This window comes from Cervus canadensis, chromosome 10 (genome assembly GCF_019320065.1).
Source record: "Cervus canadensis isolate Bull #8, Minnesota chromosome 10, ASM1932006v1, whole genome shotgun sequence".
Lineage (NCBI taxonomy): Eukaryota > Metazoa > Chordata > Mammalia > Artiodactyla > Cervidae > Cervus > Cervus canadensis.
In genome coordinates this window covers 47,774,458-47,800,470 of record NC_057395.1, presented here as the reverse complement: position 1 = coordinate 47,800,470, position 26,013 = coordinate 47,774,458, and the positions used below count along the sequence as shown (strand labels likewise).

Genomic DNA, 26,013 nt, shown 5'->3' with positions numbered 1-26,013 from the left:
AGTCCCTGTCCCCCGAGTCCCTGTCCCCGAGTCCCTGTCCGCCGAGTCCCTGTCTCCCAAGTCCCTCCCCCGAGACTCTGTCCCCCGAGTCCCTGTCCCCGAGTCCCTGTCTCCCAAGTCCGTGTCCCTGGAGTCCTTGTCCCCCTGGAGTGCCTGTCTGGCCGAGTCCTTGTCCCCCGCCTCTGGCCACCAGGGGGCATCTGTTGTCCTTTTCACCTTGGGCTCCCCTCCAGGCTGGGGGCGCTCACACCCTCTGCCCGAGGCCTGATCTCAGATGCACTCCTGTAAGAAGATGAAGGTTCAGAAGCTGATCCTGCCATTTCTTCGTGGGGGCAGACCTTCTGTGGACTCTGAGTCCCTAGAACTCTGCCTGATGAGAAAGGCCCAACACCCCAGGAAAGCACAATTGTGCTTAATGTTTTTATTCACTTAACAGAAACATTCACTTATCAGATTTCACTGAAGTGCAATTTACAGAACTCAGAGGCAAATTAACATATGTAAATTCATATTTTAAGGTTTCGGATTTTTTTTTTTACAAATATTACAAATGTACATCGATCGTTACAATATTGCCATTCAGTCATGCTTTCATGTACATACTTTCACTTAAGAATTACTATTTATTAAGTTCATTTTGCTTAAAAAATGCTGAAAATTAACTGGGCACTGCTGGGAAAGTGTTTTTCCTTTTTTACTGATGCATGTACTGCAGAGTGGTAGAAACCTAGTGCCTGTGTGACAGGAGGCCCTAGAGTCCAGGTTGTTTGTCTTTGGAGGGTATTTCTCCCCCGGCTTCCTTTCTCACATGAGTTGAGAACCAAGTGTTTCTTTCTCCAGGGCCGGTGCTGCCCACACATCCCTGCAGCAGTGATACGATTTGGTCTACATGTTCAGAGCTGTGATGTCAGTGTCCCTTTTGGTGAACAGGCTCCAGGGGCCTGAAGGGACTGAACACGAAATCACGGGAACACTCCAGGGGCTGCCTAGTCCTGAGCAAAGACCTGAAACAGTCAATGAAGTGGGGTTCAGGGCAGACACGCACCTGAGACCTGACGCTCAGTGGTAACAGGATGGGGGGTCAGGCAAGAGAAAGGGGGGAGGTTGAGGAGGGAGAGAACGTGGGAAAGAAGAGGCAGCCGGAGGCAGCAGCTGCATCTGCCTCTTGTTTCTGCCTCCCCCACCCGCACCTGCACCCTTCATTTGATCTGATTCAGTCTGTGGGGGGATCTTAGCAGGAGCTGGAGCATCCCGAGTTCCCAAAACCCGCAGTGCTGCAGCTGGGGGTGAGTCAGGACACGGCAGAGGGTGGGAAGGGGGCCCCAGGGGCCCTCCCAAGTCAGAGCTTCCTCCCCACTGCCCACCCCCTGCAGGGACTCCATGCGGGGCCATGGAGTATGTGGGACGATGGGGAGGAGCTCAGGCTCACCTGGCTGCTGAGGGGTGGTCCATAAACAGGCTTTCCTGACTTCCCTTTGGTCTCATCAGAAAGTGCTATTTGTTGTATTTTGGGGCCAATTAGATGATTTCATTGGAATGGCTTCTTAAAAAATGGGTATAGAAGTTTCTCTAAATTAAAAACGTCTAAGTTTCAAATGTCTTTTTAATTTCTTTAAACAAGATACTATAGACACATCTTGAAATTTTTAATCTAAAAATAGGATTTCATCAAAATACTCTAACTATTCTATTCTGGGCATTGATATACCTTGTATTTACTATTTATGGCTCTCCAGACATGATAAACATTATACTGGAAAAAAAAAAAAAGAACGCATTTAACTTTACCGGTAAGAACAGAATACTGTGGAAAAGGAATCATGTGGGAAAATATGAGCTGCGCCTGCTTGAAAAGCTCGTTGATGGTTCTGAGGAACAGTGGATGTTAAGACACCATAGCCTCCAGACATGAAGATTCAGAGAGGAGCAAAAGTCAACAACAGTAATAGACCTGCACATCCTTTGCTTGGTGAAAACAGAACACAAATCTCGAATCGAGCAACTCGCTGTCACATGTGCGACCTGCTGCCCACTCCCGACTCTGCGGGTGGGTCCCACCAAGATGCTCTGCACAGGGAGCCCCAGGCCTTCCCCCATGGAGCCGTGTGCACTGGGGAGGGAGGTGGATGTGATGGGGCGGGCGGATGGGACCCAGCAGGGCAGGTGTGAGTGCGGAGGCACAGATGGTGCTCCCGCAGGTTCTGCAGGCAGTAGATGGTGGGCCTTTTCATTGGCTCTGTCCTGCTTTCAGGGAAACTCAAGTTTTCTTCTCACAGAGACCACAGGTGGGGTCCAGGAGGTGTCAGGCTCTGCTTGACTCAACTTCCCCAGGTTTTTCCAATTAAAATGTGCAGGTGGACCTGCCTAAACAGGGCCAGGCTCCCGGGGCCTGGACCTGAGGGAGAGATACCTCTGGGCTCCGGGATGACCTGAGCTGGGCCCTCCCACCACCCCAGGACCCTCCTCGAGCTTCCAGTCGTTCCAGCTCCTGCCCCCACTTGCCCTCCTGTGCCGGGAACCCCGGGGCCATTTCTCGTTTCCTGCTCACTCATGGCAAAGTGCCAGGCCCTGAGCCTGGCTTCCCGCTGCCCTCGGACCCTTGTCTTGCTGCAGGTGGGCCCTGCAGACTCCTCGTCCACCTCTCCCGCCTAGAGGCGCCCTCCTGACCCAACAGACTGGCCCCAGGCTGGTGCTCACGCGCACTGGGTGTCAGGCACCACCTCCTTCAGGAGCAGCTGTTTACATATCAGTTGGGGTGGTTTGTGGAGACCCAGTGCCTCAGACGAACGTGAACATGCAGCCCTGACCCAGGTCCTGGGGGAGGCTCGTGACGGGTGGGTGGGCGCCTTCTGAGCCCCTAAGCAGGTACTTTGGGCGGCGCCCCCGCCTCGTTTGTGGGTCATCCCCTGCATTGTCCCTGTCATCTGCTCCCTGTGCTGGGAGCTCCTTTGTATGAAGCGCAGACGGCATCCCCGAGGATCAGCTCAGGGCGCCACGAGCTGGGATTCTGCTCGGAGCCAGGATGGGCTGTGCCTCCAGCCTTGAGAGCAGAGCTCTGACTCGGGCTCCAGAGTCAGAGTCACAACCGGCCTGAGGCCTCTGGCTGTCTGAGCTTCGTCCGGTGAGACGTGGGAGGATCAGAGACTTACATCAACTGGCCTTGACCCTGGCTGTGTAAGAATTAAGATTTTATTGTCTTTCCTCAGTTCTTATGAAATATCACTGTGAGTCACCTGTTTGCAAGAACGTTTTCATCTCTCTTGAAACTTTATCTTGGAAAAGTTGTCCACTGCCGTGCCAGTCTTCTCTTGTCAAAGAACTTGAGTGCTGAGTTTGACTTTATATTAAATCCTAGGAGAAGCGTCTCCTTCCAGACTTGTGACAAATACCAGCAGCTCTCTTTGTTTCGCTTTTGTCCTGTTGTTGTGGGATCTGTGAGTCCAACGCTGTGCCTGCATTTCTCAGGTTAAGTGAGGAGCCCGGGCTGCTATGGAGCCTTGCTGTTTCTATTTTGCACCATGAATGCCAGATATTTTAACTGGAGGAACGAGGGGTCGGTTGACCAGCATGATGGAGCCAGACATGAGCCTTCTGTGGTGAGAGGCGTACAATGGGCTGAGGGTGTCCTGGGTGTCTCCCCACTGCATGGAGCAGGCTCGGGTTGCTGCCCCCTCGATCCCGGGCACCCTGGGTACGCAGGGCAGGGGACCCAGAAGTGGCAGGACCCTACCTGCTGCGCTGCTGCAGCTGCTTGAGTGAAGGTTTTGTCATTCAGGATGGAGATTGGAGAGCCAAGATCGGAGACCGAGATCCCACAGGTTCTGTGTGCTCTGGGCTTGCTTTCTAATAAAGCTCAGTCACAAGGGCAGGACTCAGTCTGGGACAAGACGACCCCAAGTGGCTCAGACCTTGTCTGTGCTGTTGAGTCGTCATCCTCCAGGAACGCAGCCGTGGGAGCGATGGTGTGGGGTATGGGGCCCTTGTCATCGGATGTTGGCAGGTGGGCTCCTCAGGCCCTTGATTGTGGCCCCGGTGCCTTGGGAACTGACCCTTTGCTCTGTGAGAATGGTTCACTCTCTGGTCCTGTTTTGGGGCTCCTTAATATCATGCACCTCGAGTCCTTTTGAAAGGAAGTGGAATAAAAACTGAAACCGATGAACGCGACAGCTCGTGCTTTCTGGCTTCTTTGGGGAGGAGCCCATGGCTTTTCTCTTCGCTCGTGGCTTACCCTGAAGTCCCACATGCTGTGCTCGTGGGAGCCTCTCGGTTGGGAGGTGCGCGGCGGGGCGGGGGTGCCGGGTGGGCCTGGCTGCTTCTCACCAGCTGCACCTCGGCACTTTTCAAGGCAGCACTTGGCACCTCTGGCCCGAATGGAAGCTCCCTTGGACACACGGGGGAGGGAGACAGGGCCATATGTGCTGGAAGCGGGGTGTGGTGGGCAACCTCAGTCCTGGCCTCCTGGGAGTGGCCGTCAGAGAAGCACCCCGCCCCTAACTCAAGGCGAATTGCTCGCCCGAGCTTGGACACGCGTGTTTCTGGAACACCAGAGGAAAGCGAACGCTTGGTGCGGGTCAGCACCGTGGGGGCACCCGCCACACGCAGCGTGCCCCACCAGCCTCACAGCGCTAGCAGGAACTGGTCTTGCTCGGGCGGCTTCCTCACCCATGTGCCTAGGCCAGCCTTCTGGAATGCTCTGCACAGCTGCTGTTTGACGGCCTGGTAGGTGCGCGCCCCCAGCTTGGCCTCACAGTACATGGACGGCGTGTCCCCGTGCCGTGGGATCCGGGTGCTCAGCTGTGGAACAGAGTGAGAGGGGCCGTGAGCCCGCCGGGAGCGGTCTGGCCAGTGGGGGCCATGGTGGGGGCTCCAGCTGCTCGCTGGCCAGTCCGCAGCCCTGATACTCACTGCCATGTAATTGGGGGGACCTAACCTTGGAGCATCTGTCTCCTTCTGTCTGAACCGGAAGCACATTGACTCTGAAGTCCCCGTGGACTTTTCATAGGCTGGGCCGGCCACAGCCGTTCACCACTGAATCCCTTTCCATCTGTTTCTGGGGCCACAGGACAAGCCTGCTGCGGGTGGGGGACCTGCTTGGAGGGGTCACATCCGGGGTCCCCGGGGGACCAGTTGGCGTGTTCGCGGTCACCTGGCCCCACCTGTGCCCCCCGCCACCCCCCGCCCTCAGACGCTGGGAGGGAGCGGCCCCCACCTTGCCGTAGAGCCGCGCCCACCGCGCCGAGAGCCTGTGCTTGCAGAGCCGGGATGAGCGGCCACAGCTCCGCCTCCCAGTGGTGGCATCGATGACCTCCACGTCCGCCGTGCCCACCACCCAGTTCACGCTGAAGTGGGGCGCCTTCCCGGGCTCTCGCGCTTCCGCCTGACTCACTCCTGCCAAGAGAGACCAGGTGCCAGGTTGAGCGCTGCCTGCCCAGTGGGGACTGGGGCTGAGGGAGGGGCAGACGGCCGCTGTTACAGGGCTCGGGTGCACTCAGGGCATTGAAGGCAAGGCTGTCCAATGAGGACACAGCCCATACCTCTCCTCTCTGGATGTTTGTCCTGTGGACTGGGGAATGGATGGAGTCATGGGAAGGCCGCCTGAGAACATGTGTTCATGGGGTGCCTGCTGCATGCCAGCTTCCCATGGGGTGGATGCCAGGGTCATGGACACAAGATGGAGTGAAAAGAAGCGAGGCTTGAGGGTGCAGGGCCACTGGCAAGGCGAGGTGACCAGGGCCCAGTGTGGACTGGAAACCGGCCCGTGTTTGCATTTCAGGACAGCAGAGCATTAAACTGGTTCCTTCTAAGCCCAGGGGCTGCTGTGGATTCTAAACCACAGAGGACGGTGGCCTCGAGGAGGGGCGCTGACCCTGGGCCCTCAGCCATGTGCCCTCCATGCTGTTCCACTCTGTGTGCAGCCAACATGGCCAGTCCCCGGGTCCTGCTGGCGTCATACAGGAGTGGGCAGAGGACGCCCTGGGCCTCGTGTTCATGGTCCTGATGCTGCAGGTTGTTCAGCCCAGCCCCTCCCCACCCCCGCCCCCTTGGCCCTCCCAACACCCGGATCCAGCCACGGGGCACCCCTCCTGTCCACATGTTGCTCCTTTGCAGCCTCTGGCTCCCGAGCAGATGGCTGGATGGCTGGACAGTGGATGGGACCTCTTAGTTCCCAGGGCAGCAGCGTCTGGTGCTGGAAGTCACTGCACTGCAGACCCAGCCCCTGTGGGTGCCCACCCCCCAGGAGAGCCACCCCCAGGTTGTTTGTGGCCATCATCTGCCTGGGCTCAGGCCTGGGAACCCCTGTGTACAGCTTCGGGTCAGACTTGCAGGCACTGTTCATGGTGGGGAGGCGTGTGAGGGGACCCCATCCACCACAGGTCAGCCCAAGGTCACAGCGAGGAAAGCTGGGCTGTGGTCCTAGACAGCCCCTGCGACCCCTGTCCCATGGCCTCCCTGCAGTTTGCTGAGGCCCCTCTCTGGCCCTGGGGACCCCTGCCATCTGAGGGGGGTCCCTGATTCTGGCAGAGGGTTGCAGGTTTTAGGAACAGGGTCTTGAGCGTAAGAAGCCTGGGTCTCTGAGTACCAGACAGTCCCAGCCCCGATGCTCTCCTGCCCTGTCTGAGCTCTGGGGTCTGAGATGCTGTCCTTGGCCGGGGACCACCGTCGGGCTAGGGGACTGGGGGTGGGAGGTGCCTCCTCTGGGGAGCTGGCCTGGCCTGCGGGAGCCCTCACAGCTTAGCGCCTTCTGTTTTCACCGCCACCCCGCGGGCACCACCAGTGCCCCTCGGCTCCTAAGTGAACAATTTCAGGGTCCCAGGCATTCCTAGGCTGACTCTAACCACAGCTCTCCACTGTCTCTCTCTCCTCTTTCTGAGGATCTCATCCAAACCTAAGCCCTAGACTAGCTGGTCCCTGTGGATCAACATGCGTCCACCCAGCACCCCTGCAGGGGAGGAGCACGGGGAGCACAGAAACGCCCCTCTTCTACCTCCCCGGGGCCGCCGGTCAGGACAGGCTCCTCGGGGTGGAGGGTCACCCCCGCTGAGCCCAGAGCTAGGCAGCTGCCAGGGCATGGCCATGTGACTCCTGGTCCTCAGGACCCTGGGCTGTGCCCCCTCCCAGGGTGGGGGTGCTGGGGGGACATTCAGAAACTTGCTCCTGGATCAGGTCAGGGTGGACTGCGGCCCTGGGTCCCCTCCCCCGTTGAACATGCATGCTCATTGCTTGTACTTCCATGGCCCTGCAGACACGGCCCTGACAGTAACACCGCGTGTGTGGGGAGTCCACCCTGGACCATCACCGGCACCTTCATCCGCCCGTCTGGTCTTTCAGGTACCAGGCACTGGGTCTTAAGCGGCGTGGGCCCGACTTGGAAAGCCTGCCCTGGGGCCCGGGACTGGACACAGGGGTGTGCGTCTGAGGATGGCCTCCTTACCACTGAGCAGGGGCCGGTTGTGCCGGTAGGAGGCAGGCAGCTGGCCGACGTCCTGGGTCCGGTGGCTCATGACACGGGAGAGGTGGCCGGTGTGGCGCAGGCTGCCCACCACAATGCTGTGCAGGTACACGGGCTCGATGAAGTGGCAGAGCAGCGCGCCCTGCAGGCCCAGCACATTCCACCTGGGGGGAGATGGGGGTCAGGTCCTGGGTGCCCGGCCCGGGTGACCTGGCAGTGGGCGGGGCCTGCTCCGGTGACCCAACGAGTTTGTTGGGCTCTGGGCTGCTTTGACTTCAGGGGCCCGGAGCAGAGCATGCGGCTCCAAAATGAAAGCTGCTCTGGGTGCGTGTCGGCTTCTGCCAGCAAAGGTGACAGGGCCCTTGTCAGACTTTCCCCCAAATTTGGGCAGAACAGGTTCCGCGTATGTGTTATTTAAGGCAGGATTCTGTGGTTTCCATTCTAAATAATGTGCTTAAAATCCACCCTCCATTCGCCGCATAAGCATCACGCAGCTAATTTCTTACATCATTGTTCTTTTCATTAATTAACATTTCTCTACGGTTAGAGCGATTATTGTGGGGCCTCCACGCCGCACATTTCCTTTCATGATTAATAAGGAGTCATTATATTTCCCTTTCCCGAAGCAGTCAATTAACACGGAATTCTTTCCATTAATTACCGAACGCTCAAACCAGCAGGCCTACCTGGAGAGCAGTCTGCTCCACGAACCTGTGACACCAATTGCCTTAAAAAGTTCTCTTTAAATTTTATTCCAAAAACACAAGCAATTTAGCTGGCGATATTAATTTGCCTCAGAAGCATCGAGGTGAATGAGAAACATCTTTTAATCTCATGCAAGAAAAGGCAGCCATCTGGCTGGCGAGGATGGAGGCGCGTCCCCCCCTCTGTAAGTGCGGGTCATTAAAGTAATGTGCTCACCCACATAAAACTCAAGTGGAATATAAAAGGTAATATTTACACACAAACAGTTTAGTCCCACAATTTAAACAGTCATTGGTTTTATGAAACGTTTACTTTAGCCTATCAGATTTGCATAACTTCACTTAAAAAAATGATTGTGGTCATTTCTGTGAGTCACATCCTGTCTCCCTGAAAGGAGTGGAGGCCTGTCCTTGGAGTTTGGTGGGTGATTTTCCCAGAGAGGAGGCGTCCGAAAGGTGTGAAGGAGAGGACATTGCTGGAGGCATGAGATGCCGGGGAGTGGACATCCCCATGGATAACAAAGCCCTTTCTCAAACGATGAGGTCAGCATTCCAGAGCCATCCGTGGACTGGCTTGGAACAAAACTGTATCTGAATGGCTCTGGCTGTGGGATTGTCTAAAGACAAACAAATTCTGTATCTGGCTTCCTCGTAATCACCTTCGCAGCAGAGACGATCAGCCTTCTCCTGGCCTGGCTATGGGAGTTTAACTTGTCCGGCCAACGCCATCGATAAAGCCAAAGTCACCCTGAACACAAACTGGAGAGTTTTCAGTTTTCTGGAGGGAATGGGAGAATACTTTTCCTCTAGTCCAAATAGTGATATCACCATAGTGTTGACAGAGAAGAAAGTTGCAGATCTGATTTCAGTGTAGATAATCCTAAAGAAATACATTTGTGTCTGTCTGTTGGTCACTGAGATGCCAACGATATCTGAGGGGGCGATCCTGGGAAGAAGCTGGCCTCTTTAATGAGGGACGCACTCTCTGTGCCTGGAGGACCCATGGGACTGCCCTGGTGGCCCTAGCCCAGACTGCCCTGCCCACACTCAGAGGGAGGGACCCCCTTGGCCTGAGATCTCAGTGCAGGAGTCCCTGGACAGCAGCTGTAATTATTTGCAGTCCATTTTTATGGAGAAAGTTTTAATCTGTTCATTTAAAGACACATTGCAATCGATAATCAAGTTCAGGTGTTTAAAATTAGAAACGATATCTAAAGGAACATTAGTTCCAGAAGATTTAGACTTTTATAAGCCTCTGGACTCTGAGAGACAAGAGCTAAGACCCCCAAAACCCATTCCCCGCCATTTCAGGAGTGGCATTTCAGCATTCGCCTGTGATGGAGGGTTCGGATCGCTTCTTACAGCCAGGCCAGAAAGACCGGCCATGTCCGTGGGAACTGTTGATGCCCCACGCCACGCTGGCCTCGTAGCGAGTTTCACTCTCTATCCCCTGATGTTTGAGGTCCTAGAGATGGTGAATCTTCAATTCTGCATCATCTGTCCACTTCACTTTCTAGGGGTCAGTCAGAGGCCCAGCCCTCTTGGGGTAGCAGGAGGACTCCCTCATGCTGGAAACAGCTGCTTTTCTCTCTTGATGAGGGATGAGAACATCACAGGGGAGGGCGCATTTTCTTCTGACAGAGGAGCCAGCTGATGCCACAGGTGCTTCTCTTTGCTGCAGAAATCAGTGCTTTGGTTTATGTGGTTGGGCCAGGGTGGTCAGTCCCTCCAGGGCAGTAAGCAGCCCTGTTTCTCCTGCAGCCTGTTGGTCATTTTCCTCAAGATTCCAGATCCCTGTTTACACGGGCTCAGGTTTTACCTGCCGTGTAGCCCAGGAAGCCACAGGGGCACCGGGTGTACCTGGGCCACCTCTGCGTGCAGGGTCAGGGCCTGGGGTCCCCGCTGCCCGGCTCCCCAGATCCCTGGGTATCTGCCTCTCTGAGCCCCAGCTGCCCCTCTGACAGCTCTGCCTGACTCTCCAGGGAGGTGGGGGATGTGGGCAGAGTCCGGGACTGCACGGTGCACCTCAGTACCAGACTAGGCCCCCCTCCGGGACCACAGCCCTCGTCCCACTCCCCACACCAGGGCGGCTCTCGCATGAGGAGAGGGGCTGTTACCTGGCGATCTTGTCTGTGCAGGACATGGTGACCAGCTGCTCGCCCAGCAGGACGCCATCCCAGGTCTGCACTGTGCCCGGGCCGCGCACAGGCACCGTCCCCTCCCCCGACTCGATCTTCGTGCGCAGGTGCCCCCGGAACTTCCTGGCCAGGTGCTTGCTGCTGCTTACTAGGAGATGAGAGCCGCGTAAGACAGGGGTGTGTGTGGGGGGTACTGGGCAGAAACTCTGGGTGGGACGGCCTCATGTAGACGCGGAGGAGCTGGGACACGACTCCGCCCTGGTCCAGCTCAGCTGGAGTCACACCACAGTTTGGACACTGACCATCAGAGGCTCTGCAGCCATCTGGCCTCTGAACACTGAGCACAGGCGGGCCAGAGGAGGAGCCGCGTGTACAGCGTCGATGTCTGGGCTCCTTCTCGCCTCTTGAGAGGTTCTTTTCACCCTTTGTGGCCATTCAGAAACCACACTTAGGTCCCAGGCAGCGGGCTGCAAACCCAGTCTAAATCCGAGTCCTGGCTCTATGGTCTCCCAGCTGTGTAGCCTTGGAAAAGCTACTTCAGACCACTGTGATGGTTATTTCATCTAAAAATGGGGACATTGCGGGTACTTCTCTCCTAGGTACTGAGGGACTGAGATGGGACCTGGGAGCCCAGAGCCGCTCCCAAGGGTCCGGTGGGGGAAGGGTCTCTACACCCAGAAGTGACGACAGCAGGTAGGGTACTACCTTGTTCCCCATCTTTCCTCTCCAGAGCCCCCACACCCACACACACCACTGTTACATGAAGCACTAGCTTGAACAAGACAGATTAACTTTACTACTTTGTCTTTTTTAAATATTTCTGCACACTTAGTCTGCATTATATTGTATTATAGAAATGCTTAACTGCTTTGCATGCAAATTATATGTGAAATATCATAGTGATATCAGCACTGATACACACACGATGACATGGATGGACAGTAGATGCCTTCTTTACAAGGTTTCTATAGAAGTTTTAGAATTCGTGAAAATGCATTACTCTTTTGCATACCTCACTGAAGGTACCAAACAATAAATGACATTTGAGTTTACATGGGCACCTTCTCTTACAGATCTCAGATAATTCCTGGCATATGTTCTCATGGTTTCTAAGAACTGAAGTTCCTTTCCTATGTATTCATAACACCCAGAGGCCATCTCTCGGGAAGAAAGTCATTGCACTACTTGGAGAGGTTTCAGGTTGTGACTGGCCGTGCTACCAACCAGGTCCTTGGCAATATGAGGTCCAGTTTGGACTGGCCTCTGAGTCTTCTTTGGAAGGGAGAAACAAACTGAGAGGCTGAACCTGGCAGTGGCACATCCAAGGGATGCCCGGCTTTCCCGTGGGTACTGCCTGAATCTCTTCTTTGTTGTTTTACATGGCACTAGGACTCAGGTGACAGTGATGATGCTGGTGATGCTGGTGATGGAGCCCGCTTACTCACGCTCGGCCGCGCGCTCGTGGGGTGAGTGCAGGCGCGCGTCTCCGCAGGGCGAGGCGCTCAGGTACAGGTGAAACAGGACGCCGTCTCGCAGCCGGAAGCCGCCCTCCTTCAGCCGCTCGAAGATGGAGCGCTCGCTGTCCTCGCGCCGCTTGCTGCAGACAGACGGGAGGGCGTTCAGCCACGGCCCCGGGCTGGGCCCCCCAGGCTTGGCTCATAACGTACCCGCACACCGCGCATGGAGCCCCTGGGGTCTGGTCCCCACCGTCCTCCCCGCCGCTGCCTCCTCGGGGCCGTGACCCCGATCATGTGTCTGTGCCGGGGATCATGGAGCCTGAGTCAGATCATGGGGACAGAGGGACGCGGCCCCCAGGAACTCAGCGCGTGGACCCCTCCGGCCGTGCCCTCTTCAGGGCCCCTCTGGCTGCCTGCACAGAGGAGCCCCGCTGCACAGAGGAGCCCCCCTGCACGGAGGAACACCCCCCGCCCCCCGCACGGAGGAGCTCCCCTCCGGGTGGAGGAGCCTCGCTGCACGAAGGAGCCCCCCGCTGCATGCAGGAGCCCGGCTGTGGCCCCGCCCACACTCCCTGTCCTGCCGGTCACTACCCCCTTCCTCGAGGTCCAGCTGTTTCACACCTCCTGCCCTGTTGCTGATGGATTCCTCACACAGGTGGAGCCTGGGAACCCCTGAGGTGTCCCACCAGCCTCTCTGCCTCCCGACTCTGCGCCAGGCCCCCAGCCACAGATCCCCAGAACCTTGGGGTAAACGCGCAGCCCTGGCTTTCTGCAGCCATTGCTGGTCCCCTCCCCACAACCCCCAAGGGCAGGGGTCCGAGTGTCCTCATCCCCCGCTCCCCTCCCGGGCCTGCAGCTGGGAGCCAGCGCACAGCCAGGCCCGGGCCATGGTGACACACCCAGAGTCAGAGGTGTTTGGAAACATTTCTGACCTGGATACTCAGGACAGAGACCCTCCCCACGTTAGGTGAGATCTCCAGCTCTCTTCCCCATGGTTAGCCCTGGCTGATCCACCGCGGGCCTGGAACTGAGGAGAAGCTGCACATCAGGGGCTCGGATAAAACTTCCCAGAGTGTATGAAGGCCTCGTTCCCCGTGCGTTTGCTCAGCACCCTGGGTCTGTCCCCCCTCTGTGTGACTGCTGGGACCCTGTGTTAGAGGGTGTGGGGGACAGCAGACCTGGCCAAGATGCCCGCTGTGCTCGGGGCCACCGAGAGTCTGCCCCTGCCTAGGGGTCTCAAGGGAGACGCCCCTGGGACGACCGCTGGCAGGTGCTGGGCTGGCCAGGACCAAGGGGAGGCCAGGACAGAGGGGACGCCAGGACAGAGGGACACAGGTGCAGGCCTCATGCTCACCTCAGGTGCAGCTCCAGCTGTGCGTATAGGAAGTGGACCAGCGCCCGCCTGGCCAGGATCTCTGCGTGGCAGTCGTTGACCACCAGCCCCTGGTCGTTGATGTGCTCGCCGCTGATGCACTTTGTCCCCGAGGACAGGACGACGACCTGGGCTTGCCTGGTATCCAGGCCTGGGGGACAGAAAAGGCATCAGAGCCCATGGCCGCTGCCCTCCCCGTGGGAACTGAGTCTGCTCTCCCCCTCTGCTTCCACCCCTCCCCCCAACCTGAGCCTCAAGTTTATCTATAAATAGCCAGTCAGCCAGCCAGCGGAAGGTGCTGGGGATCACCCAGGTGATCCCCATGGGCCGGGGATCACCCCCTAGCTGGAAGACGCCCTGAGGGTGGGCCTGATGCCCACGTGTCCCCTCTGGTCCCATCCAGGGCCGAGCAAGCTGCTTCCTAGCCAAGCTTGCGGGTCCAAGGGGATCTCTGAGGGATATTGTTATGTAAGTAAGGAAAGCAGCTCCTGCTGATGGGGGTCCAGAGCCCTAAACCCCGGGGCATGGGGGCAGGGTCACAAAGCCCCGCGGAACAGGAGACAGGACTGTGAGACCACCCTGAGCCAACCTGACCTGCGGCAAAGCTGAGACCCTGATTTCCAGGTTAAATCCTGAGTCCTGGCTTTCCTGAGAGCCACGCCCCCATTTAGCTGGTACCAAGGGCTCCTCCTGGAATGACTCCCTGCCCCCAGTACATGTATCTGAAGATGAAAAGCTCTTCAAAGGTACAGCTTTACCCAGCTTCTCATTTGCGCTTTAATTAGTCCCGACCCCTCAGAACATCCTTGGACCTGCAGCCGCCTTGGTGGGTGTGGGGGGCAATTGGAGCTGATGAATTCCGTGGCTTTCCTGACACTTCTTCCTTTCTTCTATCCTTTTCTTTCTCTCCTCCCTCCCTCCAGCTGCCTCTTTCATAAACAGCTGTGCCCAGTGTGGACAACTGATGGTCATAATTAGGGAGAACATGGAATATTTTGTTGAATAAGATAACATGGTTTAAACACCCTAAAGCCACCCCTGGCACATAGACAAAAACTAGATGTTAGTGTTTTTTGTTATTTGTTCACTAACAAATTTAGTGCTATGTTTCCACTAAAAAAAAAAAAAAAAAAGATTGTAATTTTAGAGACTGGAAAAGAGATGGGGATAGTTTTATTGCCTCCAGAGAAGATAGGGAGTTGGTTCCCCCCACCCCCCATGAAATCTTTGGGGGCAATTGAATGCTGGGCTATGACTTGATGACCATCTACATGTAGCATCTGAATGGTTTTGATGGGAGAGCCTTATCTCAGAAGAACATGGCCCAGGTTCAGTCATCTTCCCTTCTTCATGTACTCCTGACACATGCTGTCTTCCTGATGCAGGTGGACACAGGCATTTCTGGGATGTAGCCCACGGTCAGGGCTGCTGCCCATAACCTGGTTGAGCTCCGACCTGGTGGGACCTGGTTAATTCTTCTAGACTAAACTCCTGTTCATCTGTGTGTGAGCCAAGAGTGGGCTGGGTGGTCCTCATGTCTTTCTTGCTCCATTTTAAGGGGAGACATTTACCATAAACAAGTAAGCACGCATGCTATGTGGGGTCCGTGGTAAATATATCCTGCATTTTGTGGTTTAAACTAACAGTTTAAACCCCAGATTTAAAATCAGTTGTCCATCACACTCCTTGTTGCAAGGTATCCACCCCCTGGAATCTCAATGTGCCCTGTGTCTCCACGGAGATATTTCGTCAACTGAACAGTTATTATGACTGACTCCTTGGAATCCAGTTCATTATTTACCATCTTTCACTGCAGCGCGGGGCTTCTGTTCAGTTCATTTGCTCCTACTCATCCCCCCTGCATCCTCCTGGGCATAAATAAAACACCCCACTTTTAATGTTACTATCGAAGCAACCACCAGTCACTCAGGGAAAAGAGGGAAAGAAAGCATTTGGGAATATGGGGACAAAATCCTTGAATCCTGCCTCTGTGAAGGTGGACGTTCCCTTGTGCTACTGGCGATGAAAAGAAGTCTCAACTGTATTTGATCTGTTAGGATCTATCGAGTGCCGATGGGAAAGCAATGTTTAAGTGCCAGTTCTTGATCCAGAGTCCGGCCTGACTTTCCACCTCCTCGCTCACCTGAGCAAAATGTACACAACAAAGCACCTCTTACATCTCTTAACATCTCATGACTCTGAAAGTTTCAATGCTGAGCTCATCAGCACTTCCAATTTTCCCGGAGAAGACAGGCCTGGCCGCTGCCCAGAGGGCCTGGCATTCTGGACAGGGCTGTCCTGGGCTGTGCTCTCCACTGCCCAACTTCAAGGAGGTGTGTTTTTTCAGGGCGGGTATAAATCCCAGGCATTCACATATGTTTAAAGCTGCATGTTAACTTAAATGGGAAAGAGTGAAAACCAAAGCTTCTAACTTTTGCAGGCCAGGCTGGCAAAAGACAGGTTTAAATGTAAACTTCTAAAAATATACACTAGGGAACCTCTTTTTTGGCTCTTTCATAACCTTAGAACTAAGCAGTTGCATGGACAGATCTTCAGCACCGTGCATTGAGTTGTGTCTGGGGCCATGTGGACGAAGGACTGGAGCCTGTGGCTGCATCTTAGCTCTGCACACCCCCTCCCCCCATCAGATGCAAGGGTCACCTGGCCTCTTGGTCTTGGTGTCTGTACTTCTTCAAATCAATAATAAAGACTCCCACCATTCCCACTTCTCCGGGTTGGGGCAATCAACTGATTGGTGTATGTGAAATGCTATCAAAATTACAATTTTCATATCAACTGAGACTCATGACAAACAGCAGCTCAGAAATTGCTTCTTCATGGGAGAGTGGGCGCCGTCAGAGCAGAGCTTGACCCGGGCTTCACAGGAACAGGGTCCAGATTTGGGTCCAGAGGCTCTGATTCTCCTCCATTTCCAGCCCTGCAGGGAGGAGGGGTTCCAGGGGGAGCGTGGCTGGGGGTGGGGCTTGATCGCCAGGACTTGCGGAGTGGAGGGTGTGGGAATGGGCCTGCCTTCTAGCACTGACCGCCGAGAAAGCATGATGCTGAGTGGGGCTGAGGGCAGGCAGAGCCTGCGTCCCATTTTAATTCAGGGGCTGCCCCCCTGGAGAGGACGCGTGGGGTTGAGGGACGCCTGGCAGGAGGTTCATCTCCTAGCTTCGGCCTCAGGTGGTCCCTTGTGGATGACCAACTCCTGCCCACTCTGCTCAAGGAGGCGCCTGTAGGGGGAAACAGGGCGGGTGGGGTGGGCAGCATTTCTGTTCAGGTGGGAAATCTGTGCGCCGTGCCTACGATGACTGGACCAATATTTTACTCACAAATGTGGATGTTCAGACAGAAATCATAACCAGGATAAAAGGGAAAAATGGAAACTAAAGAAAGATGCCACCGATCACAGAGGAATCACTGTGATTAGGGACTAGAGACAGGCTCAGTAATGTGCTGGTGAGTCAGAGAAACCTGAGGAGACTGGCTGGCAGTGAAATAAGAGGTGCATCCTCTGAAAAAACAGGAACCAGAGGATGAGACAGGAGTTGCGGACAATAGCTTGTAAAAATTAGAACATGGGGCAGTGGAAGAGCTGTCACATACACAGGGAATTTCCAGGAACATAGAGTAAAAGGTAGATTAACAGCAAGTCTTCCCTGGTGGCTCAGATGGTTAAGAATCTGCCTGTAATATAGGAAACCCAGATTCGATCCCTGGGCCAGGAAGATCCCCTGGAGAAGGGAAGAGCAACCCAGTCCAGTATTCTTGCCTGCAAAATTCCAGGAACACAGAGTAAAAGGTAGATTAACAGGAAGGTGAAAGACGGGGAGTTAGCTGAGAATGTTGAAAATTTGACAAAAATGTGAATGAAGGAAGGAATTTATCAAATAAATGATACAGGAAGAATTACAAAATAAATGACTTAAATATGTCAGGGAAGGTGACTGGCTCACACCTACACAGTCTTAAGAAATTACATAGCATTCAAGTGAAAAAGACCCTGCTCTCCCGTGGCAGGGGTGGGGCAACCACTGCAAACAGATGTCAGTTAGGACATTCCTAGTCAGAGATACTGGACGAGAGAGCAGAGAAAAGCCCTGGAAAATACCCAGGGCAAGCAAGCGTGAGCTCAGACACCCCAGCTCACCCTTCCAGGAGCAAGAGACCCGGGTCAAGAAGCTCCTGGAGATGTGGAGATTCAGTTTCTGTCCTACACATTTTAAGGATGTTTCTAGAGACAGAAGGAAGATGGCATGGATGCTGAGACAGTGGTCCAGGCGGGTGGTATGGGACCCTTGGTTTGGCAGGCAGAGACTCCAGCACTGGTGCACCCTTCAGGTGCGAGGGCTTGGAGGTCACATGACCACCCCCCAAGGTGGTTTAAGGAGGTCTAGCTGCTCGGACCGACCTTTAGTGTCACATGGTCTGAGAGGTGGGCGGGGGGAGGGGGGCTTGAGGATGGATGTGACCCGAAAGGGGGACAGGCTTTTTCCTCAGAGATGTCCCCGCCCCGGACCGAGAACTGTGAGCTTCCTGCAAGTCACCTGACTCTACCATGCAATTTATAGCATCCTGAGTGTAGATGCTTCTTAGCAGTTTCAGCCTTAAACTCATGGCAGAGGCGAGATAGAGGAGACAGCCAAGGCACAGAACACAGAAGAGAGTATGAACGTCATCGGTGATGACATAAAAATCTGTCCACATGCAGAGACGTCACCGGGGGAAGACAGGGTTGACACCACCAGCCCCAATTTACAAAATGGTAAGTGGAGACGCCCCATCCAGTCTAACAGGGTGAAAAGCAAAGGGTTGAGTGTATACTATAGATACAGAAATGGAAAATAAAATAGTATCCATATTTAATAGTGTGAATCAATTGATAAGATTTATAATAGAAAATCTTGAAACATAGAACCAGCACAGTATTTAGAGTCACAAGAGCAAAATTAAAAATGGTTAAAATGTCTGCCTCCAAGTTTGCTTGGGGCCAGGGATGGAAACTTCCATTTGTAAGTTCTCTTCTCTCTGTGCTTTTCCCAGTGAATGCAGTGTTTTCATAAAGCTAAAAGCTGTTCTGTTCATAATTATATATTTCTGCCATTGTATTTCTCAAAGTGGCTACAAAATGGCATCAGTCTCACTCCTGAGCTAATTGATGTGGGTGACCTGGCTTCCTGCCTAAAAATAGAGGGGATGACATGTCAGGTTTTATTTCAAAGTAAACTTAATTTATAACATTGTAATATATGTTATAAAAGCTAGAAAAAGACACATCACCCCCTTTTAGAGTTTCTTAGGCATTTGCTCAGATAACTGAATTAGAATTATGATTACATTGCCCATCACCTTTAAGTGAATATTTGAAAACATTTCTATAAGTTATTTTGCAAAATATTTCCTAGTCTCTTTTTAATCAACATGTTTATTAAACCTTCTCTTTATAACAGGAAAGTAAATTTCAGTAATTTATTCTTCCATGTTCATAAGTTACTAATCAGTGTAGGTTTACCATGTAAAGTCTCACATTCATGTAATATTGCACGCATATGTGCTCAGTCATTTCAGTCCTGTCCAACTCTTTGCAAACCTATGTAGCTCGCCAGACTCCTCTGTCCATGGGATTCTCTAGGCAGGAGCACTGGAGTGGGTTGCCACACCCTCCTCCAGGAAAATCTTCCCAATCCAGGGATTGAACCTATGGCTCCTGTGTTTATGCATTAGCAGATGGATTCTTTACCACTGAGCCACTGGGAAAGCCTATGTTATATTGGGTTGGCCAAAAAATTTGTTTGCGGTTTTCTGTAACATTTTATGGAAAGCCCCAAATGAACATTTTGGTCAACACATGCATTTAGTTTCTTTACGTGGATTGCCTGCTGTGGCCACGTGGATGGAGGGCTGCCTCCAGCAGCAGTGGTCTGGACTGGGGAGGGGGGCTCTTAGTCCTTAGTTTGGGACATTTTTGATTCTATCAAGGCAGAGTGGCAGGGTTACCGAACGCTGGTGGTTCCTGTGGGGCATCTGCCCCAAATTCAAGTGTCACTGATGGAAGAGACTTGCCTTTGACTTAGAACATTACCCTTATAAAGTGATTCTTATATTCCAGAGCTCTTCATGTCTTTCGTCCTAGTCACCAGCTTACCCTGGGAGGAGGCATTTTCATTTGTGTTTTCCCAACGTGGAAAGACTGAGTGAGTGTCCTTGTGCTACCGCCCCGACCCCAGAGGCCTTGCACTCGGTGGCCCTGGAGGAGCCTCTGGTGTCTAGAGTGAGAGGGAAGCAGGCCAGCTGTCTGGCTTCTAACACCCATGCTTTTGGACAGTAATTGTTCTCTGGTAGGTCATTACCAGCTCACCTCAAACTTTGCACCTAGAAACAGTTGAATTCAAATAACCAGATGGCTAGCTACTACTAGTAGGTTATTTAGTAGTGAGATGTTTTCACCCAAATTGATGGTTTAAAACTAAGCATCACTTTCTTGAACCTGGCTGGTAAGAGCAGCCCTGATGGGCTGTTTGTCACCTGTTCTGTCACCATCCGTGAGCGGTTAGGGGTGGGGGCTGGGGAAGGCCTGCCTTCTGTCTCCTGCAATGGTCTTGTATAGGTGGTGTGTATCCTGAGAGAGCGGCTGAAGAATCTCAGGGTAAGGGGTTTCCTGTGGGGCCCGACCCTGCCTGAGCTCCTGCAGACAGGATGCTGCGGTCCCCCTGACCATGGGGTGTGGGGACATGCCTGACGAAAAGGGACTGCCGTGCCCTCCAGTCACCCTTCTTCGGGGCTCTAGGGGGGAGACTATCTGCTCTGTTCCGTGTCTTCACGGGCAGGGGTTTCTGTTTCCAGGCTTGCCCCCACTTCCCGGTGGGGAGGCATTACCTCGGGTCATGACAATCCCAGCCAGTGCCTTGTGGCGGGCGTGTGCTGAGGCCAGGCCTGCGGCCAGCTCTCGGAACTTCTGCGTGACCAGCTGGGACACGGCGTCTGCGAACTCCTGGAAAACACAAGCAGCAGCCTTGTGACAGCGCCTTCTTCCTCCTCCACTCTGCCCGCGGCCCGCTGCCCACTCTGTGACCCCCCGGCCTCAAGATGGCAAGCCAGCCACGGCGATTCTGGTCCAGCATGGCCCTGGGGTACGAGCCCTCAAGCAGGACCCTGGGGGGGACTGTCCCCACCTCCCTCCCACCTCGCAGAGGCTTTCTTCAGTGGGGGGGGGGTTCTGGTGCTCACACTGCTGACAGCTGGTTCCCACTTTCTTCCCTGTGTCACAGAACCAATCACCCCAACACCCAGGAATCACCCAAACATCTGGGAACCACCCTTTCTCTTCAGTGACTTTCCAGGTGCTTCATGGATGGCGGGGTCCAGAGCCCCCTACCCCCACTTCTGAGAGCCCCCTCCCACCCCGTCCCCATCTGGCCTCTGAACCACCCACGCTCCATCAAGACCTTCCTTTAAACATCTCCCTACAAGCCTTTTTTCTTTATCCTTTTAAGGGGTCCTTGACATTTATGTTAAGCGTATTTCTCAATTAACATTTTATAAAGGTGAATGTAGAAAGAAAAAAGCAAAGATTTCTTTAACTTTTCTTACTCTGGGTGGAGGACAGTCTAATTAAGATGTACAGGGGTATTTAGCTGGTTAAAATTTATCTCTTTGGTATTTAACCAGTGTCACTTCCTAGGGTGGCTTTGAGACGTCTCACTTCTTTGGTATTTAACCAGCATTACTTTCTAGGGTGGCTTTGAAAAGTCTTGCTTGTAGTTTTGCCAGGGGGAATTTTATGGAATGTTTATATATTGAACTACGACCCTTACTTTTTCTGGGTTTAAAAGTCAGAAGAGGAGAATCGTGAATAACCATCTGCATTGGAAAAGTGCATGTCCTCTGTTAAGGCACTGAGGTGTCTCCTCAGACCTTCTGGGAAATGAACAGACTGGGCTTCATAAGGAACTCAACCTGGAGCTTTCTGTGCTCAGGCCTCCTTCCCTCACAAACCCTCTCCACCCTCACACCCCATTCCCCCATCTCCCTAGCCCCCCATCCCCTCATCCCCAGCACTGCAACTATTTTCAGTGATTGGCTTTAATTAAATCACATATATGCTTGCAGCTGCATGTAGTTCTTCATAGTTGGATTTATATGTGTAAATGTTGTTGTTGATTACGTGGTGTGTTAGAAGCCAGGCAGAAACTTAGAATTCACGTTGGGAGATGCAGACTTACTGTCTAATTTAACACTAGGAATTTTTAATGTTTTAATCACTTGAGATTTAATACATACAGTCAACTCTGGTTACTGCAAACCCAACTAATCAGACTCTGAGATAATTTGATTTTTCTCCATTTGGTTTATGGTAGAAGCAGCTAAATACTTAAAAGCAAGCTTGTGTCTTGAATTATTTTGGTAAGTTCGGATTCCAGGGTGCCTCCATGGGCTGCGTGGAGCTCCTTCAGTCTCCTAGGGTGGAGGCGAGCACCCCAACCAATAGCAAACTTTGAGGGGGTCTTTCCAGCCCACAGGCTGTGCAGTGCAGCATCAATGCTTTCTGGTCTAGTCCGTCCTGATGGGGAGGGGAGGGGTCCTACAGAGACCCCCAAGTCTGGTCTGGTTCAGCCCCTGGGCACAAGCCCAGTGAGAGTCGTGGTGAAGCCCCTCCTGGCACCCTCAGGGTGGGTGGTCTGCCCATCAGGACAGCGGACAGGGGAGAGTCTGGTGGGGTCTGGGTGGCACAGTAGAGGCTGGATGTGGGGATGGGTGAGAAGCCAGCTTTGCAATATCGAAAGCCCTGTGCAGAGAAGCTCTAAAGACACACTGCAAAAATCCTGAATAATGAGCTGAAGCGTCGTGTGCAACATAAATTCCTTGTTAAATATGAAAAAGAGGATGTCCGGTGGCTGGTGATTTATCCGAAGGTCCCTGGTAGCAGGAGAGGGTTGCTGTGTCTTCCCCAAGTGGGTCACGGACTCTCTTGGGGCTTACAGTGGGAGGAAACGTGATACCCAGGGGCCTGCCCCCTTCTCTTCTACAGAAGCAGACGGGATGACTGGGGTGGGGTCTGTGGAGTCTGTAGAGCCGCCCAGCCCCTTCAGGGCCTGATGAGCTCCGTCTGGGGTCCGCTGATGCTGTTCGTGGAGAACTTGGCACAGGCTGGACACTTGGAACAGAAGTGATCAGAGGAGAGTGGACTGGCTTCTGGTTAAACGATGGTGATCATCAGGTGGCTCCGCTTCCAGAGGTTAAGTGGGGAAGTTGGCTCGGCATTTAATGAGCTGTGCGTTCCCAGTGAAAACAGGAATGCAATGCTACTTGTGTGTATGTGGTCTGCATGCTGCCCGCCGGCCCCAATTACCGAAGCAAATTACTGGCATTATTCAAATAGGAAAAATAAACTTTAAATAGGAGCACCAAAAGACTCAAACTCCACTTATTTCCAACACTAATATTTTGAAAAGCCTAAGTAAATAAAATGTGTTGCAGGAGCAGTCCTTGGGGTAAAATTGACATTCAGCCAAAGTGGGGAGGATATTAAAATCGATAGATTATGAGGGAGAGAGCTGTGGGTAAATATTTTCCTGCTGAAATCCCGCCTTCGGGTTTATGCTGCTGGAATATCAGAAAGGTTAGATTTGCATATGGGCAGGGCAGGATGGGGCACCCTCACCCTCCTGTCCACCTTGCCTATAGCACATGAGGTGGGTGGGCACCTGGAGGCAGAGGCAGGCTGCCAGCGGTCAAGGGAGTGGGGCTGACTTGTGTCTGCTCTTGGCCATCCATGTGGCCGGAACCGAGAAGGCTGGGGAAAAGCTGCGGGGATGGTCATCAGGTTGCCAGAGGGTGGGCACGGCTCAGAGGGGATCCATGAACATGAACAGGCGAGGATCTTCCCCAGCCTCCCTCTCAACACTCCTCTGGGTCCAAGGAAAAGCTGGGCTCCGGGCCTTGGTCATGGCTCCTGTTTACCGACAATGGCAATAAAGCCTCATTAATTTCAACGTCAAGGATTGGTGAACACGTGTGCAACGATTCAATTATTCTATATCTTGAATTACTGATGCCTATAATGAATCTGAAGGAAGGTATGAAAAATGGAAGGCCTTTGTCACTGTTCCCCGGCACCATGGAAAAGCTCTGAACTCGGCACAGAGCTTGGACAGTGACAGTCAAGATGACCATTCCGGAAACGGCTTCTCTTGTGCCCACATCTCCCCTGGGCCATCCCTCCCTGCTCCCTGGATGACCCTGACCCCAAGGTATGCCATCTACTGGGCATGCTTTCAAAGAATCTGGACGACGGGTGAACATTGAGGGGACCGGAAAGCTGTCTATTGACTTGACCTACACCCCTGGGCACGGATGTGCACTGTGAATCCATCGATTGTAAGGAGAAATCACATACACATCAAAGCTTCACGCAGCCAGGTTTAGTGACAACTTGGCAATTTGGGGTGAGAAGATGCTCACCAGTTAGACCGTTTGCTGATCTTTTATCACCTTTACATTTGTTGTTATTTTTCAGTTTGGAAGACCTTTAAACATCACACGAAGGTTTGGAGTCAGGCTGACTGTACTGCCAGCTGCCTGGCTGGTCTACACTCGTCTTTCTGACTTGTCCATCCTGCTGTCTGCCTCGGGCCAGGTGTTCTGGGGTCACTGACACACATCGAGCTTATCAGCCTGGTGCCTGAGCGGCCCCTTCCTGATCATTTTGGCAATAGCAGTGTCCAAATCCCCCCCCAACATACACACCCACACACACACATACACACCCACCCACACTCACACCCCCCCACATCCCCCCCACATATCCCCACCCACCTACATACACACACACACAAACACCCCCCCACACATACACACCCCACACCCACCTACCCACCCACACACACCCACACCCCACACACATACACACACATACACACATCCACCCTCCACACATACACACCCCACACACATACACACCCCACCCACACCCACCCACCCCCACACATTCACACACACATCCCCACACACCTACCCCACACACAGCCCCATTCCGTACACATTCCCACTCCACACACACCCAACCTCCACACACACCCCCACCCCACACACACCCACCCTCCACACACATACACACACACACACTCCCACCCTCCACACATACCCACCCCCACACACCCCACCCCCCACACACTCCCACACCACACACACCCCCATCCACACCCCCACCCCACACCCCCCCACCCCACACACACCCACCCTCCACACAAACACCCACCCCAGACCTCCACCCTTTACACACACACCCCCACACCACACACACATCCTTACCCCAACACCCCCACCCTCCACACACACTCCTACCCTACACACACACGCCGCCACACACCCCACCCCACACATACCCACCCCACACACACTCCCACCCCACAACACACACCCACCCTCCACACACCACCCCACACCACACACATGGCCACACCACACACATCCGTACACCATACCATCCCCACACCACACACCCATCCTCCACACACATCCATCATCCAGATACACACCCACTCCACACACACCCATCTCACACACACTCCCACACCACATCCCCCCACACCCTCCACACACTCCCTCATTCCACACACACCCACTCCAACATCCCCACCCTCCTCAGCCCCCCACCCCAAGACCCCCATCCCACACACACACCACTCCCCCACCCCCACAAAACCCAGTCAAAGTGTATGTTGCCTTTGGGGCCTCTAGAGCGCCCCCAAACCCCCACCCCAGGGCAGAGAAATTAATCAAAATTTATTGAGCAAGACACTAGTGGGTTTCAAGTCTGATTTCAAGCTTCTGAAATCTAGAGATGAGTCAGACAGGGTCCTCTGTCTGAAGGAGCCCCTGACTCAATATCCCCCCAGGGCTGGGGGCCTGCCTGGAGCTGAGTGCCCAGGGTAGCCCATTCCCTTCACCCACACATAGTCCTAGAGGCGGCCACCGTGGTCACCTGTCCACAGACCAACAAGCCCAAGAGAAGAAGTAAGGAGACCCCACGTTCATTATCTTGAATAATTGGGAGCTGAGGTTGTGTGCACAAATGCCAGCATATCTACATATCGATTAGGTAAATTGTAGTTACTTACAATTATCTGAATGGTGAGATATAGACACATTCATTTAAACATGTTAACAGCAGTTACTGCTTAAACAATTAACTTCAATACAATAAACACGTAGAAGAAAACTAAAACCACGTTGGAAAATGTGATATTTCTGTTTTTGTTGCACTGGTGCTTTCTCAGGGAGATATTTTGCATCTGGGTCTAATTAGAATCTTTAAATTCTCATTAGTGTGAAAACATGAGGAAGTGCACAGATGAGGGCCTCTGTTTGGGGCTGATTCATGGATGTTTGAGCTCGTCTGGAAACGAAGACGACGTAAACAAGAAGAATCACTGCTGTGCATCGAGAGGGAAGGGCTCTCTGTGGGGAGCGCAGCCCCTCAGAGGAAGTGGAGTTTACTTTCTTAGCTTTTGTTAAATCTGGAAGCGGTTGTTTAGCTATTGCCTGAATAGCAAGGGAGCCTCACACCTGTTCCAAAAAATTACCAGGATGTCAACGCCGTTCTCCGAATGCTGAGCTCTCAGACCCTTTGTCTCGTGACTTGGACCCTAATCTCATCTCTTTAACCTGAGAATCAGTTCCCAAAGGAGAAATAAAGTAGGTTAAATTGCTAACTAGCTTTGAACAGCACACCTGTAGCACTGACTAAAGCTGGGACTGGGCGATTCTTCAAGTTCATGGAGGCCCAAGACCAGGGATCCACCACCGCGTGCTTCCTGTGTGAGACAGGCGGGAGAGGCAGCTGGACATCCGGGGTGGGGAAGGTCATCGTCCCCACACCCTGCACGCA

At 53.5% G+C, this 26,013-nt stretch overlaps 1 protein-coding gene and 1 long non-coding RNA gene across 5 annotated transcripts in view; one reads left to right on the top strand and one right to left on the bottom strand.

The window, feature by feature from the left end:
* Positions 1-406: 406 nt before the first annotated feature.
* ADARB2 (adenosine deaminase RNA specific B2 (inactive)) overlaps positions 407-26,013 on the bottom strand; it is a 217,963-nt gene continuing 192,356 nt past the window's right edge. The window contains exons 4-10 of one of the 4 annotated variants that reach the window (XM_043480468.1): positions 20,001-20,115; positions 13,104-13,272; positions 11,738-11,889; positions 10,272-10,440; positions 7,433-7,614; positions 5,210-5,388; positions 407-4,794 (exon numbers count right to left, since the gene is read on the bottom strand). In XM_043480468.1, coding sequence (XP_043336403.1) covers positions 4,618-4,794; positions 5,210-5,388; positions 7,433-7,614; positions 10,272-10,440; positions 11,738-11,889; positions 13,104-13,272; positions 20,001-20,115 — 1,143 coding nt within the window. In that variant the 3' untranslated portion in view covers positions 407-4,617. Of the gene's footprint in view, positions 4,795-4,833; positions 5,389-7,432; positions 7,615-10,271; positions 10,441-11,733; positions 11,890-13,103; positions 13,273-20,000; positions 20,116-26,013 lie in introns of those variants that run through there. The other 3 variants (XM_043480469.1, XM_043480466.1, XM_043480467.1) reach the window with 3 other exon arrangements.
* On the top strand, positions 17,814-20,527 carry LOC122448836. The gene is made up of 3 exons (XR_006271780.1): positions 17,814-17,889; positions 19,234-19,318; positions 19,968-20,527. It is a non-coding gene; the product is annotated as an uncharacterized LOC122448836 (long non-coding RNA).